Source organism: Lithobates pipiens, unplaced genomic scaffold (assembly GCF_037356315.1).
Source record: "Lithobates pipiens isolate NorthernLeopardFrog02 unplaced genomic scaffold, aLitPip1_a1.2 Scaffold_16, whole genome shotgun sequence".
NCBI classification, from domain to species: Eukaryota; Metazoa; Chordata; class Amphibia; order Anura; family Ranidae; genus Lithobates; species Lithobates pipiens.
Window position 1 is genome coordinate 370,092,681 of NW_027507748.1, and position 16,083 is coordinate 370,108,763.

The 16,083-nt window shown below is 41.1% G+C and overlaps 1 protein-coding gene across 1 annotated transcript in view; it reads left to right on the forward strand.

Moving 5' to 3' along the window:
* Positions 1-16,083, forward strand: part of INTS2 (integrator complex subunit 2) — a 104,837-nt gene that overhangs the window by 36,227 nt on the left and 52,527 nt on the right. Inside the window, 3 exon segments of the mRNA XM_077484465.1 lie at positions 495-609; positions 1,392-1,460; positions 9,159-9,293. Of these exon segments, the coding sequence (XP_077340591.1) occupies positions 495-609; positions 1,392-1,460; positions 9,159-9,293 (319 nt within the window).

Sequence of the window (16,083 nt, forward strand, 5' to 3'; positions counted from 1 at the left end):
GCGCTTACTCATAGCTAATCCCTGTTCTGAACCATTCAGAACATGGATTAGCTATGAGTAAGCGCTAATTTTAGCGTGAAACGCGTCAGTATTCCCTGTTCTACATTCCCTCTGCTGCTGTAACTCGCATGATGTGAAGGTTTTTTTTGTGGAATTAATAAAGGCACAACTTATTTTACCTGATCCGGAGTGCGGCTATCCAGAGTTTTTTCGGTACCTCCATATGACCAGTCTCTGTGTTGTAAATAGAGTATTGAATTATTTGCATACCTTTTTAGGTTTGCAATACTGTTACTGGTAATGAAGTTGTAATGCAGAAAAGCTAAAAGACAATGTTGAGGGATACGTGTTATTTGACCTGAAACGATCGGCAACATTTTGGGAAGCAATGAGCCAGAAGAAGCAAGGAGATGGGAATTCTGGGAAATGCAGTTTAAAAGATAATACTGTAAGTACCTGAGTGGTGAACTAATGTTTTTTTGTACTTTTTATAGCACTGCTGGTGTATCGGCCTCATTTGGAGAAATGCTGTTGTTGGTTGCCATGTATTTCCATAGCAACCAGTTGAGTGCCATTATTGATTTGGTTTGCTCTACTTTGGGAATGAAGGTGAGAAAATTGTCTAATTGTTGAAATTAATAATGTGTGACTTGCTACTTTCAAAATATTGTATTTATTATTTCCTATTGTTAAGATCGAGAATAGAAAATCTATAAAAACTGCTATTTTTCTTTGGGTAATATAATGCATACATTCATTTCATATTACAATTTGCAGTTCTATTCACCTAGCAGAGGTAGGCCTGTAAATTCCATTTTACCTTTTTGAAGCACTGTTAATCTTGGCTATACTGAAATAAATCTGTGGATTACTATATTCAGTGGGGTTTACTTGCTAAAGAGAGGCTATTCACATAGCAAAGTTCATGTTTGATTTGCAAATTGAATGCTAATGAATAAACTAAAGTTGTATTCACACAATACCCACGTGGGAAGACAATTAAAAGGCAAAAAAAAAATCCAGATTTTTTTTCTTTGCACATGATTTGATTTTAAACATGAACACAGTTTAACCTTATTGAAGTAAACCGCGGTGGGTGGAAAAATCCCCTGCATGGCAATGTCATAATGTGCTAGTAAATTAATGCTTGTGTGTGTGTGTGTGTGTGTGTGTGTGTGTGTATATATATGTATGTATATGTGTGTGTGTGTGTGTGTGTGTGTGTGTATATGTATATATATATATATATATATATATATATATATATATATATATAATATAATAATTTCAGCTAGCAGTTGCTTAGATATTGCTGTACAATTATTTTGTTGGATAATGAGTTGAGTTTTAATCAAGCAGAACCTTGTAAAGTAAATTTGTTAATTTTCCAGATTGTCATCAAACCTAGCTCGCTTAGTAGAATGAAGACCATTTTCACCCAGGAGATATTTACAGAGCAGGTAAAGTCATTCATTATCTTATTTGTGGAAGTAATTATAGCTTGGAGTACTAGAGGAAAATCACTCAAGGAAAATGTAATTGCTGGCTGGTTTAATAGAGAATGCTGCTGTATCTACAGATAATGTTTGGTGTAATTATGTTAATAGTGTACTAAGGTGCAGTGTCTTTTTTTTTTTTTTTTTTTTTTAAGAACTCTTATAATGCCTTTGTGCTACAGTTATACTGGACCTCTTGAGTAACAATATTCGGTAAAGAAAACCTGTCAAACCTTGGCTAGTCAAACTGCGCATATAATGAAAAAATGTAAAGGGAAACTGGGAAGACCCAGAGATCTGTAGGCAGCTGAAATTTATATACAAATCTTGTTTTTCTTCTAAAAATCAAACTCCTGCTTCTTCTCCAGAACATTCCAGTAGGTAAGTGCAACACAGAAGTTTAGTCCGCATTTGCAAACGCATGCGTAAGCCACAGAGCCTCATTACGGCACCCTGGTATGCAAGTAGCACAATGGCTGCAAAGGTGTTGGTGTGTTGCTGGACCAAAAAACTTTCCACCGCCTTATCTATAGCTGGCTATCACAGTAAGCGGCATTGGAAGGATAAAACAGTGCATTCCACAGGCTTTGTTGTTACCTGTTTTTGCCTTCCAATGGTGCTTACTGCGATAGCCAGCTATAGATGAGGGCGGTGGCAAGTTTTTTGTTATCACGTTGGTGTTTGTATTGGTCCAGCAATGCACCAACACCTTTGCAGCCATTGTACTACTTGCTGGGTGTTTGGTGTGCTCCTATACCTTTTTAAGAAGAGGTTAGGCTCTCTTTCAGTCCACCTGCCCTGAGTTGTGCTCCACTGTGGTCCGCTCGTATTTTAGTGCTAGGACTACAGATACCAGGGTGCCGTGACAAGGCTCTGTGGCTTACGCATGCGTTTGCAAATGCGTGCAGACTAAACCCCTGTTTTTAACGCATACTGTTAGGTTAAATCAGTTGTCTGCAAGCTGGTTGGTAAATAGTCTTGGGTTTTTCCTGGGCATTCCCCAGGCTTTGTTACCTGTTTTAGCCTTCCAATGCCGCTTACGGCGATAGCCAGCTATAGATGAGGGTGGTGGCAAGTTGCCTATATCTCTGGACCTACTGATTAGTTTGACAAGCGGTATACACTGAAGCCCTTTTTTTTTTTTTTATTAATTTTTTTTGTTTTGCAATTATTTGAAGTGATCCTGTCACCAGTTGTAAGAACATGGAGCAGCAGTCCCCTGTAAAAAAAGTAGCTTTGTACTTGCCCCTGCAGAGGGAAATGTGACAAAACTTTGCCTAAATTTGCACGTGTAGTGTGTTGGCTGTCTACAGTAGCGATGGCTAACCCATGGGTGCCACAGCTGGCTCGCAGAGCCCTCTCTGTGGGCATGCAAGCTATACTCCCTCAAAATTCATTTCGAGGATTTTGGATGTTTGTCATAATCCTTATGTCATAGGGTTTATGACAATCCTTCAAGCACCATATAAAGATAGACAATGCTGTCACCCTAAAAAACACACTCAAGGGCCCAGGCTGAATTATTTGAAACTGCCCTATTTACGTCTACAGACCCCCCCCTTTTTTTTTTTTTTTTGGTCCAGCCCTGTTAATTAGCTCGGACAACTATGAGTTGTTTTTTCTAAACTAAAACCTCAGTGTTCAGGTTTAATTGCAGTGTTGGCACTTTGAAAGAAATAAGTTGCTTTTGTGTTTTTAATTTGGGCACTCAGGCTCAAAATGACTTGCCATCACCGATCTACAGTGTAACATGATGGCTGCTCATGGTGAAGCCTTTTTTTTTTTCCCTTTTATACAAGAAGTTGGTGAAGCGGTTTTAAAAGAGTAGTGTGGCATTCCAAAACAAAAAAAACAACAACCTTTTATACTCTCCTAGGTGGATGCAGCATGAATCTGTCCCCCGCCACATCTGTAGTGAGAACTGACCGATCAAACATCACTAATTGCTCAGTTCTCGCCCTCCACTCTGAGCAGAGAGCTGTAACTGTCAGTCTGCTCTGCACTTCAGCGCTCACTGGAGCGCTGGGCTGTGGACAGGGCAGGAGGGGCTGGCTCGGGCTCTCAGCAGATTGTTGAGAGGCTGAGACAGGTGGTGAGTTAAGCTTCTGGGTGGATTCTGACCAGATGGTCAGGATCTTTCCAGAGCCTGGAACGGCTCTGTGACATCACCCATCAGTGGGCTTCAGCCAGCTGTCGGCTGAGAACAGATCACAGGAGTGCAGAACGAGTTGCACTCCTGTGATCCACAGGAGAAGTACAGCTAATAAAGCTGGGGCTATACCTACTACTTCTTTACCTTGGCCCATTGAAGTCTGTGTGAACATGCTGCAACCATGTGCCAAACACCGGTTTTTGGTTGCGGCATAGTATTTCAATGTAAAATCCACGTTGAGATAAAGAGATAACGATTCTGGAAGCGCTGTATTACCTCCCGAACACCTGTAAATTGGCTCTAAACTGTGTCTGAAAAAGCAACCCACCACTGATTGCTTTTCAGAAGGACGATAGAGACTGCCGCTGATGTAAAATAGCTTCTGGGGGATGCTGTTATCTGGCTTTGTTGGATAGCATGCCCTTTGAACACTCTTTGTCCTGCTAACTCTTATGTCATTACTATGTTCTGTATTTATGAAAGATTTAAACAGTTGCAGCCCCAGTATGTTTATCCTTTCAGGGAAGGGTTAAGCCTGCATCTACTTTAATGCATATTAAAATGCCCACTTGTAGTACAATAATGTGCCTTCTCATGATACCAGTGTCCCGTGACTGATGAAAGACCTTCCATAAGTGTGGAAATTACTAAGGTTGATTAAAGTAATAAAAAATTCAATAAATCTCAGGTAAAGCCACAGCAATCCAAAATTAAAAAACAAAACAAAAAACGGCAATATGCAGCTTTTATCATACTTTGGATATAACTAATATTGGTTATATAATAAGAATGTGCAAAAATACTGTGTTGAAATAAGTTAAAAAGAGGTAGAATAATATGATACTTAGGAGGGTCTATTTACAAATGTTTTCATGTAAGATTTACACAACTTTGACCCAGAATTCACACATTTTTCAAATTGAATATAGTCAGAAAAAATGTATGAATCTTGGATGAAAATTGTTTCAAAAAATGTATAAATAGACCTCTTAAAGTCGTATTGCATATATGAATGTCCAGTCGTGTCATTCTTTTCATTTTTCATTTACTACTCAGAGACAGCTTTATAATGCGCCCTTACTACTATTCACCTAATGGTAATTTTTCACACCATTTGAGTTGCTTCTTATGTCAGAGATGAAAAGTAGATTTCAAACACACATTTTTTCTTTTTTTTTGTGGCTGTGTAACTGAAAAAAACAAACATTCTGTTCTAAAATTAATTACAGCTCTCTAGAGCAGGAGTCTCAAATTGGTGGCCCTCCAGCTGTTGTGGGACTACAAGTCATCATGCATCTGCCTATGGGAGTCATGCTTGTAACTGTCAGCCTTGCAATGCCTCGTAGGAATTGTAGTTCTGCAACAGCTGGAGGGCCACCAGTTTGGGACCCCTGCTCTAGAGGCTGTTCATGTGAACTGTCATGCTGGAGCCCTTAATTTATGTTATAGTGCTTTACATTGAGCCCTACCAATGTCAGGTTTCTGTGGTAAGGACATTACTGAAAGCCAGAGGGGAGACTTTTCTGTCAAAGCACTACATAAAACCTGGCAAAGGACAATGTGCTTTACCCACTGTAGTATTGTCCTGGTGTGTTTTGAGTTCTGATTGTTCTTTTGAATGACTGTATTTTGTGTTTAGCCCTTTATTCTTTTGACTGTTTTTTGTTGCATATGCTTGTTTATATTTGTGAGTTGATTGCAAAATACCACAAGCATGGGATTGCACTTTATAACTCCACTTTTGTTGAGAGAAAAATAAATAAATCTGGTTAATCAGTGTACATTGCAAGGATTTTTAGAAAACTTTGTTGCAGATTTCTAGCTGTTTCTGCTCTAAAGAAAAAGTTGTTTGTTCCACTTTGTGTCTTTGGATACTAATTCTGAATGGGAGTTACTTTTTCATTATTATTCAGCTGATGCACTTGCCGTGTTCTAATGAGGAAAGTTACTGTGTCAGCATTCCTATGGGAGTATCTCATCAAAAATGAAATTTTTGTTGCAAAGGATTCCTAAAATCTGACTTGTATCATAGTGCAGACTTTTATTATTGCCATCCGTAGTGAACACAAGAGGTTGCATACTATTTGAACCCATGATTACTTGTTTGGTATCCATTGCAGAAGTTAGAGACTTATGTTTTGATTGGATGCTGGCTTGCAGGTGGATAATATGAATGATGATTAGTCACTGTAAAGGGTGTAACGAAGGCACACAATTGACCAATTGAGATGAAAGTTGTAGAAGCTAGATAGACCTTCAGCATTTCAAAGAATTGTCATGTTTCTGCAGACTCCTGGATCCTATGTTTGGTTCTGTAATACAGATGAAAGTGGTTTGTAGAGGGGCCAGAGAATGTATATTTATTTACAATGGCTGCAGGAATTTGTCTTTCTATGTTGGTTGCTCTACCTAAAGCAGGGGTAGGCAACCTCTGCCCTCCAGCTGTGATGAAACTACAAATCCCATCATGCCTCTAGGAGTCATGCCTGTGATTATTAAGGTCTTGCAATGTCTCATGGGACTTGTAGTTTCAAAACAGTTGGAGGGCCGAGGTTGCCTACCCCTGACCTAAAGGGAAAAAAAACTGCCTAACATTATTCATATAAAAGAGTATACTACCAACTATGCCTCTTAAAAGAACTGTCTAAAGAATTTAAGTTAAATATATCCGTGAAGCTTTTACAAATAGCTAAGTTTAAACTTCTTGCATGCTAACAATTCAAGCATAGAACATATGTATTAATAATATAAACTCAATTCAAATAAGCACATTTTATTTACTTCACAGTTTTAGATGTTTATAGATCACAGAATTATTTCCCTCTGAGGAACATCAGCAGTCTTGAAGTAATTACATTAATCTGCATGGGAATTCATTTAATTGCTGCTTGAAAGAACTTGTCTTGCCTCTTTGAATTTTAATGTGGTGTTTAATCATAATCTTTGCTGCCTGACTGGTGAATAGTATAATATACTATGTGATAATCTAACTTTTTAATTTTGTTTAAGCTGTGTATTTTTGTTTGTAAAATATAGGACTGTGCAAGTTTGATTCTATTAAAAGCATAACCGTAAATTTTAAATAAATACCGATGGTTGGTTAAGTGCTGGAATTCGCATGGGTAAAGGGATAGTTGTTGCTAAATGCTTCACTATTAACCTTTTTATGAATGTGCAGTGACCAGCTTCAATTATTTTCTAGATATGAAACAAGGCAGCAAAGTCACTAATTGCGTCCATAGCCTACTGTATGATTTATGGTGCATAGGAATGACTTTACAGACTTTTCAGTAACACTTAAGGTGCAATCTAGCTTTGCCTCTGGGGAGCTAGGCACAGAAATGATTGAGGCTCCATTCACACCTGAGCATATCGATTTACTGGAGTTTTATTAAAGCTTATTTGCAGCTTTTTACAAGTGTTTCTAAAGTGTTTTAGAAGCATATTATAAGCCTTTACAGGGCTGATTATTATGATTTTTTTTTTTTTTTTATTACAATTTTTACTTTTTTTTTTTTTTCAACCCTGTTGGGGGGGGGGGGGGGGGAGAGAGAGCTTTAGTGAGGTATTGGGTTTAGACCCCTGACATCTCCCCTTTTGAGACCGGTTCCCCAGTCCCTTTCTCAGCAGCCTCACTGAAGATGAATGGACAGGAGACAGAGGATCCTGTTAATTCATAAACCAAAGAATCGTTTATGATGCTTAGTTATGAATTGGCAGTCAGTGATCACTGACTCTGTGCATTCGGAAAGGGAAGGAACCGGTAAATGACAGATTTACCGGCTCCTTCCTCCGCTCTCCATCCTAACAGATCCAGGATGAGGGGGGGGACTGGAGGAGGAGCCGGGGAGGACACAGGGGACAATCGGGTGCTGAGCCACAGGAGGCAGAAGAAGAGAAGCAGCTGTCAGAAAAGCTATACAGGGAGATTAGTGCTTTTAACTGCCCCACCGATCATCTGTGAGGCTGACGCCCCCCCCCCCCCCCCCCCTCACTGAGAAAGCCAGGTGTACTGGCCTCCTACCAGGTATTGAGTTAGGCATCAGAACATTTGCACGAGTACAAGTACTCGTGCAAATGCTCGGTATCAGTGCAACCCTAATTTCTATTAAAGTCTATGGGGCCAAAAAGCAGCTCATGTACTTTTTTGAGCTTCAGGCATTTTGCTTTAGGCAATAGAATGCTCACATGTGAACAGGGGCAATTGAAATGAACGGGATTTGGCTTGTTGATCGTTTTAGAGATTCAAGCAGAAAATTGCTCAGGTGTGAACGGGGCCTAATGCCCTGTACACACGACCGGTTTTCTAGTCGGAATAAACTCTGAAGATTTTTTTCAACGGAATTCCGCTGAAACTGTCTTGCGTACACACGATCACACCGAAGTCCAACTGTCAAGAGTGCGGTGACATACAACACATATGATGGGACTAGAAAAAGGAAGTTTGATAGCCAGTAGCCATTAGCTTCTGTCTTGTACTTGCTTCAGAGCATGCGTCGTTTTTGGTCCATCGAAACAGCATACAGGCGAGCGGTTTTCCCGATTTTAGGAATTGGTTCAGTCGGAAATATTTAGAGCATGTTCTCTTTCTAGGTCTGTAATAATTTTAGAGAAAAAAAAAATTCAGATGAGGAATATACGATGATAAGCTTCCGTCTGACTTTTTCTGTTGAACATTCCGCTCGTGTACGTGGCATAACAGCAATTCACAACATCAATAAATGCAATATGTAAACATGCCAATTTAGTCTAATAAAAAGATACACGTTTCAAAAGATTGTTGATTGGTTTATGAAAACTAGGCCAGGTAGTTGATATGAAGGTTATGCAGTTTTATCCTTTTTAATCTGCTTATTTGTTTTGCCTTCCATGGGTCCCTCTTTTCCCCAAATCAATATACTAATGAACTTTAAAAAAAACAAACATGGTTTTCATTATATACCCTTTTATGCAATACATACAGGCAGCTCATGGCTAGTGGGAGGAACTGAGAGGATGCTGTACATGGCTTCCTAAAAACATCCCAGCACCCTGCTTCAGTACTTCTCTTGAGCACCCTCTTCGCTGATGCAAGGAGATTGTTCTTTTGGAGGAGTTATGCAATGATCAAAATGCCTTGATGGTTATATATCAGTCTGGAGTAGTGGGTGTTCCTGGCAGGCTACATTTTGTATGCAGACTAGCTAAGTAATGCCTGTATGTGATGTTGAGCTTCCATAATTGAAAGAAATTAAATCTGGTAAATAAAAGACTTGGCCAGGGACAGTAAGGCTGGGGAGGAGGAGGAAAGTGGTAGACTATGTTGGATGCCCTCCAGCCAAGAAATTAGGTGGGCTTCATCTGATTTGCTGCAGATTACCTGAAAAACTATAATGCGCAGTAGAACTAACAATCACGGTGGAACTGTTTAAGAATGTATTATGTTTTACAAAGATTATGTATATCTCAAAAGTTAAATATATGTTTGAAACATAATAAATAAGATCTTTATTTTGTTCCTCTGTTGTTAGGTTGTCACTGCGCATGCGGTTCGTGTCCCTGTTACAAGCAATTTGAGTGCAAACATTACTGGCTTTCTACCAATTCACTGTATTTATCAGCTGTTGAGAAGTCGTGCTTTTACCAAGCACAAGGTGTCAATAAAGGTACGTAATCCATCAATATTTACTTGCTCTACCACAGGGCTTCTCAACAAGTGTTCTGTGGAACCCTAGGGTTCCTTCAGAGATGGCTAGGCGTTCCTTGAGCAATGAGCAATTTGTGCCTCTCAGATAAGTTCCCACTGACACCAATGATCTTTTTAGCTATATGTAGGGGGATAATTCTTTTCCAATAACCATAAGTATTAGGGGCATTCTTCCCACTGACCATCACACTAATGTGTGATTATCACACTATTGTATCATGAGTTGTAGATATACTAATATTTATTCAGTTTCCTGAGACTGGAAAGTTATTTCAAGGGTTTTTGTGTTGTGTTGTGTTGAAAAGGTTGAGAAAAGCTGATCCACCATATTATCCAATTTCTCTATAGTCTGCCTGAAAGAATCTTCACACAAATTGTAGCTATGTTCACTTTGAATTCCCAGTCATTTGCAGATGTAATATGTCTCCTTGCCTTCCCTTATCCATGACAGCTATTGTATACCGAGAAGGAGAGTCTGCCTGAGCACACTGTTTTAGTTCTTCCATAAATGCAAGTTTTATGTTTGACTTTTGTTTTTCTACATTGGTTGTGTACCTGTTTTTAAATATAAGAATTGTATGGCCACATTGTTAAATAAAAATTCCCACTAGGTATGCTAAGGCTACTCTTTAGGCTGGATTACTTCAAATTTTCAGAACACACATAGATGTGGTGATGGTGCAACCTTATCTGCTTATGTCATGTCTAATGCTGAGTCAATAAAATGTATCCTCGTCTACAATGCTGTCTTGGAAGGAACTCAATGATGACAGCTCAAATGTAGCTCTCCTTACAACCTGCAAATGATATTAAGAAGCCTGTACAGACTGCTCTTGTGTGCAGGAATTCATGACCTGGCTGTGACTTCAGCAGAGATCTTAATGTGAGACTCAGCTTATTTAACAAGTTTACAAGCACATTCCAATGCAGCAATAAAGCTGCATAAAGTCATCTAGTGATTTGAAAAAAAATGACTGTAGCATACATTATATTAATTTATTCCCTTAGATTGAACATAAGCCAAAGGATTTACAGTAGTAAGATTCACAAACCCAAGTCAGAATACTTGGATGTGCAAAGATCGGTGTTCAGTAAAGCCTTTGTGTGGACTTGAATTCTAGGGTTACTTAGTGAGTACTCTCAAGTGTGAACTGGCATGTTCACCAGATGCATACAGATACATTGCACTTGTTACAAGCCTAATAAATGTATCAAAACAACTGCCGGTCTCGGGTCACACGGCTTCTAATGAAGCCTTGCCATCCCCTCTGTGTTTAACTACAAATGTGGGAATGCTGATGTCACGAAATGCATCATCTAGCTGTTTCACTGACCTCCTCTTTGTGTCTGTGATTGTTTTGCCTGCATGTATCAAATCAAAGCACTGTATATTTCAGTACTAGGCTGAGAGACCCAGGGATTGTGGGATATATAGTTTCTTCATAGGAAGTGTCAAATCTCACACTACAGACAGAGGTCATGCATTAACCTATGCCTCATGCTTAAACACAAATTTAAACTGCTGACACATGAATGCGATTTATTTATTTAGTGTACAGGCAACAAAAGACACAAACTACATGATAAATGCTCATCTTAGGCCACTTTCACACTAAGGCGCTTTACAGGCATTTTGGCGCTAAAAATAGCACTTGCAAAGCACCTGTAAAGCGCCTCTCCTGTCACTCTAGTGTAAAAGCCCCACTGCTTTTAGACTGGGGCGGTGCGCTTGCGGGACGTTAAAGTCCTGCAACCATCATCTTTGGGGGTGCATGAGCGAGGCTCGACATGATGGACCCAACCCATTAGAGCTCTGCACTCCCTGCTGCATTGTTGGGACTCAAACAGGACTCTGAACTGCCCTGCACTCCCACATACCCCCCATGATGGTACTGACAGGGTACCGTGTTAAAATAAGCTGAAACCAATCAAAGAGGCTTTGCCCCGCACCAAAATAGCGGTCAAGGCCCTAGCACAGCAGCACCCAGCAGCGCCAGCCAGATTGGGACAGTGACAATGAGGATGGGGCAGAGCTCAACCTCCGTGGCTCTCCTGCACTGCTGCAGACAGATGTGTCCCAAAAAGACTTCCTCAAACATATGGAAATGATGCTGCAGAGGGCCCTTAAAGCTACCTCTGACCAAATCACCAATATACTATCCCGTGAGATCAGGGAGCTGGGCCAACGCACAGCAGACCTGGAATCCAGGGTGGATGTTATGGAGGACGAAAAAATTTAAACTTCCCTTGTAATAGAAAAAAAGCATGACAGGACCTTGCGGAGATTAGAGACCCTGAGGACCGCTACATTGTCCTTGTGGGCCTACTACATTAGGACTAGGACATTAAAACAACATTTGTCTTATGCTTCTAACAACATTCCCAATCCATTTTTCTCTCACCTCCTACAGGTAATATGAGCTCATTGTAAGGGAACCTTATTCATATGTGGCGACTCAAACCTAGTACTCCATCCACACCTCGATAAATCTCTGTATGCCCTGGAGTCGCATTCTCCTTCCCTACAGTTCCGCCAGCAACTTCTACAGGCTTCCCTCCTTAACTCCTGGAGAGAATGTAACTCCTCAAAACAGAATTTCCCATTTTACTCCTACTCACACAAATCCTTCTATAGGCTAGACCACATTTTTTGTCCTTCTGGTGTCCTCACCGATTTTGCTGAACACCTGTATACACTCTATTCCTTTGTCTGACCACTGTGCAGTTATCACTACTGTCATCTTTGATTCCCCAATCCAGGGATTGCACTAGGTGTATGAATGATGCACACCTAAGCAAAAAATCCTATTGCTTTGATATCCAGCTTGCCCTTAAGGAATACCTCTTGCATAACATAACACCGGATATTTCTCCAGTCCTTTTATGGGATGGGCATAAACCGGTGATCTGGGATATCTGTATCTTGGTCTCCACATACCTTCGCCACGATAAACTTAAATTACAGCAACTCGAACCAGAGTACCACCACCACTTGCAATTTCAATCCTCCTCCCGTACTGAGCCCAACAGACTCCATCTACAAAAACACAAGGTTGAATTGGACTTACTCTTAGCCAAATTGCTAGACAAGGCCATTCATAGATCCAACCACATGATTTACTGCAAGGCCAACAAACCAGACACCTTGGCTCTGCATCTTCGTTGCCTGGAACGGGTTTGCAATCCTATAAGACTCAAGTTGGCTAAACATGTCCACAAGTAATCCTGTTAAAATGCTCTTTGAATTCCACAAGAGATTGGCACAATTATACGAAGCGAAGGCTTCTTTCCCTTTTGAATCAGGCAGAGACACTATTCCAGGATATACCCAAGTTATCCAACGCTAAGTCCATGGAATGCCCTGTTACGACCGAAGAAGTCCTTATAGCAGTCAAGTCTGTTTAAACCTCATAAACGTCCTGGACCTGACGTCCTCTCAAGTACGTACTTTAAAAAATTTGCCAACACACTAGCCCCACTCTTCTCAAACTTCTTCAATGCTCTGCTCAAGCAACACACCTTCGGCTGGGACACATTGACAGCCATCCTCTCCATGATACCCAAACCCAATACTAACACCCCCTGGTACAATTACTGGCCCATCTCTCCCTGCTCAATTTTGACATCAAAATCCTAGCACTTAGACTCAACCTGATCATTGGGGGGGCTAATCCACAAAGATCAATTGGGTTTCATACCGTGACGCCAAGCTAACGACAACATCCAACTCATAAACCTGCTACAACACCTAGCTAGATCCTGTAAGATACCCATGCACCCCCTGTCCCTTTTATAATACGAAAGTGTTTTCACACAGTCTGATGGTCTTACCTACACTTTATACTCCAACGTTGGGGCTTCAGTCCTAACTTTTTACAATGGATAGGCTCTCTGTATAATCAAGTATTCTGGGTTTTGTTCCGACTGCTTCCCTATTCAACAGGGAACCAGGCAGGGTTGCCCACTCTCTCCCCTAATCTTCACCCTAGCAATTGAACCCCTGATAAGAACAAACCCAAATATTAAAGGTCTGGAAGTTGCTTCCATGACCCATAAACTATGCCTGTTCACCGAAGACTCTTTATTCATCACTTTCCCTCGTACAACACTCCCAAACCTTATCCATATGTTAGATAAATTTGCAGTAGTATCAGGCCTAGAGGTCAACCAGTCCATATCCAGTGCCCTCAATGTGTCCCTTCCACAGGCTGAGTTCAATCACAGGTGGGATAATTTTCCATTCTCATGGTCCTCTTCATCAATACCATACCTAGGAATAAAGTTGACTAGTAACCCAACCCACCTTTACCAGGCAAATTACCTCCCTATGTTATCTCCTCTATATCTACTTTGCTGGCTACTTGGCATCCGCTATGCGTTTCCTGGCTCGGCCGTGTGGTGGCTGTCGAGATGTCTTTATTACCTAAACTTCTATACCTTTTTATAGAGTTCTTCCGGTCGATACCCCCTCTTATTTTTTTACAAGTTATACAAAATCATCTATACAAATATATATGGGGCCCTATGAAAACCAGGTTGTCATGAACCATATTACTACACAGTAGGCTCAGTGGGGGCATAGGGGTCCCTAACTTCATGCCTTACTACCATGCTGTCCAACTAGCCCAGCTCACATTGTATCATGCAAAAAACAAAATACCACTGTGGGCGACTTTGGAAGCGATTGATCTTCACCCACTAGCAGTGACTAACTTGCTGTGGATGTCCAGCTCTGATCGTGACACTGTAACCAACCCTATAACTCAACACTCCCTTCGACTTTGGTATAGATTATGGGGCCCTCTTAAACTAGCGTCCTCTCACTCCCCACTTCTTTCCTTTTTACAACCACCCAAACTTCTACCCTGCCTTTACCGAACCAGCCTCTTTTCAAGCCTGGTCCCTATCAGGACTGAGTTGCATATGCGACCTTGTCACCAGACATACCCTGAAAACATTCTCTGCCTTACAAGAGCAAGCACAACTCCCTCCCGGTGAGTGTTTTCAGTACCTCTAGATCGCCCCTTTTTGCTCAATCATACGCACGCACTCATCACTAGATTGCTTATCACTATATGAGGGTATATGTGATTCGGACTCGCACACCCCAGGTATCATAGCTCGCTTATACAGTCATCTCACATCACCTTCATCTAGTCTACCACTTTACGCTACACAATGGTCTAAAGACCTGGATACGGGGGATTGGGAAGGTATATGGGTCAACACTAAAACTTCCTCCCAAAACATTGTTGCGCTTGAAGCAAACTACAAAGTCCTCATGTGGTGGTATTTAGTCCCAGCAAAGGATTTCCAAATTTTTACAAACACAACCCGGTGTGCTTCCGAGGTTGTGGTGGGAAGGGCACACATTTGGTGGACGTGCGCTGTCGTACAAAAATTTTGAACGACAATCTTCCATATGGCTTCTACTTTGCTCCGTGTTCCTTTTTAGACCCAGATCCATCCCTTGCACTATTGAACCATGTCGCTTTAGACTGTACTAAGGCTCAGCTCTGCCTCCTTCTGCAGCTCTTGACTGCAGCCAAACGGTAGCTAGAGTCTGGAAGATCCGAAATTAAACATTGTCGAAGTTAAAAATAGCATCACTCAAGCCATGATGCACAATAGAATTGAGGCCACTATTCTAGATAGCGTCCCCCAGCACCTTTAAAATTTGGAAACCTTGGATAGATCAATTACTACCTTTTCTGAATTTCGACAAATCCCTCTTAGAACCTTACCCCCCCCCATGATTATAATACTCAGAGACTTGGGCCTATATGGTGGCCCTGACCTCCTTTCCTCACAGCTCTTGCTCCTCTTTTCTTTCTTCCCTTTCTTATCTGTACTTTTCCTCTTCTCTCCTCCTCACCTTTCCACCCAATGTACAACATTGGTAGCACGATCTATTGGTGTAAAATTTGTCCCCGTTACCCACCTTCAACCCACAAAGTGATACTTTTCTCTTGCATTTACTTTTTAATATGCTTTCGTCTCCAGTGTTTCTCCATGCCTTGGAGGCCTTCAGTTTGCATGCTTTCGCTCTGTGGCCTTATAACAATACTTTTCTTTTTTGTATTCCTTGATCCCAGTATTTACTTTAATTTTCAGTGTCTTCCAATGAATGCATCTTGGTGCTTTTTGATATGTTACCAATAAAAAAAACACAAGCGCACCTCTAGCGGTGGCAAATCACCGCTAAAACTAGCAATGCTTCACCGCTACCGCCCCCCACCACCTCAGCGTGAAAGTGCCCTTATGCAGGTGAAAAAGTGCAGGTAAAACTGTTTACTATACTTATAACTGTTAATTGAACACAGTGTTGTCTTATGACTATATTTCACTTCCAAAACCTCATTGTCACCATTGAGTTAAGAAACAGATGTTTTCTAGCATTCAGAATGGCAGCATCATAAAGATTTGGTGGATGAATGTTTAACCACTTGCCACCCGCCCTATAGCAAATAGACGGCGGCAAAGTGGTTGCATAATCCTGACCGGACATCATATGACGTGATCAGGATTATGAGCGGCTGCGCGCCCCCGGGGGCGCGCATCACGGCGATCGTTGTTGCGGGATGTCAGTCTGACACCCGGCAACTACGATCTCGGTAAAGAGTCTCCGACGGAGACTCTTTACCACGTGATCAGCCATGTCCAATCACGGCTGATCACAGTGTAAATAGGAAAAGCCGGTGATTGGCTTTTCCTCACTCGCGTCTGTCAGAGGATGCCCGAGGATGCCC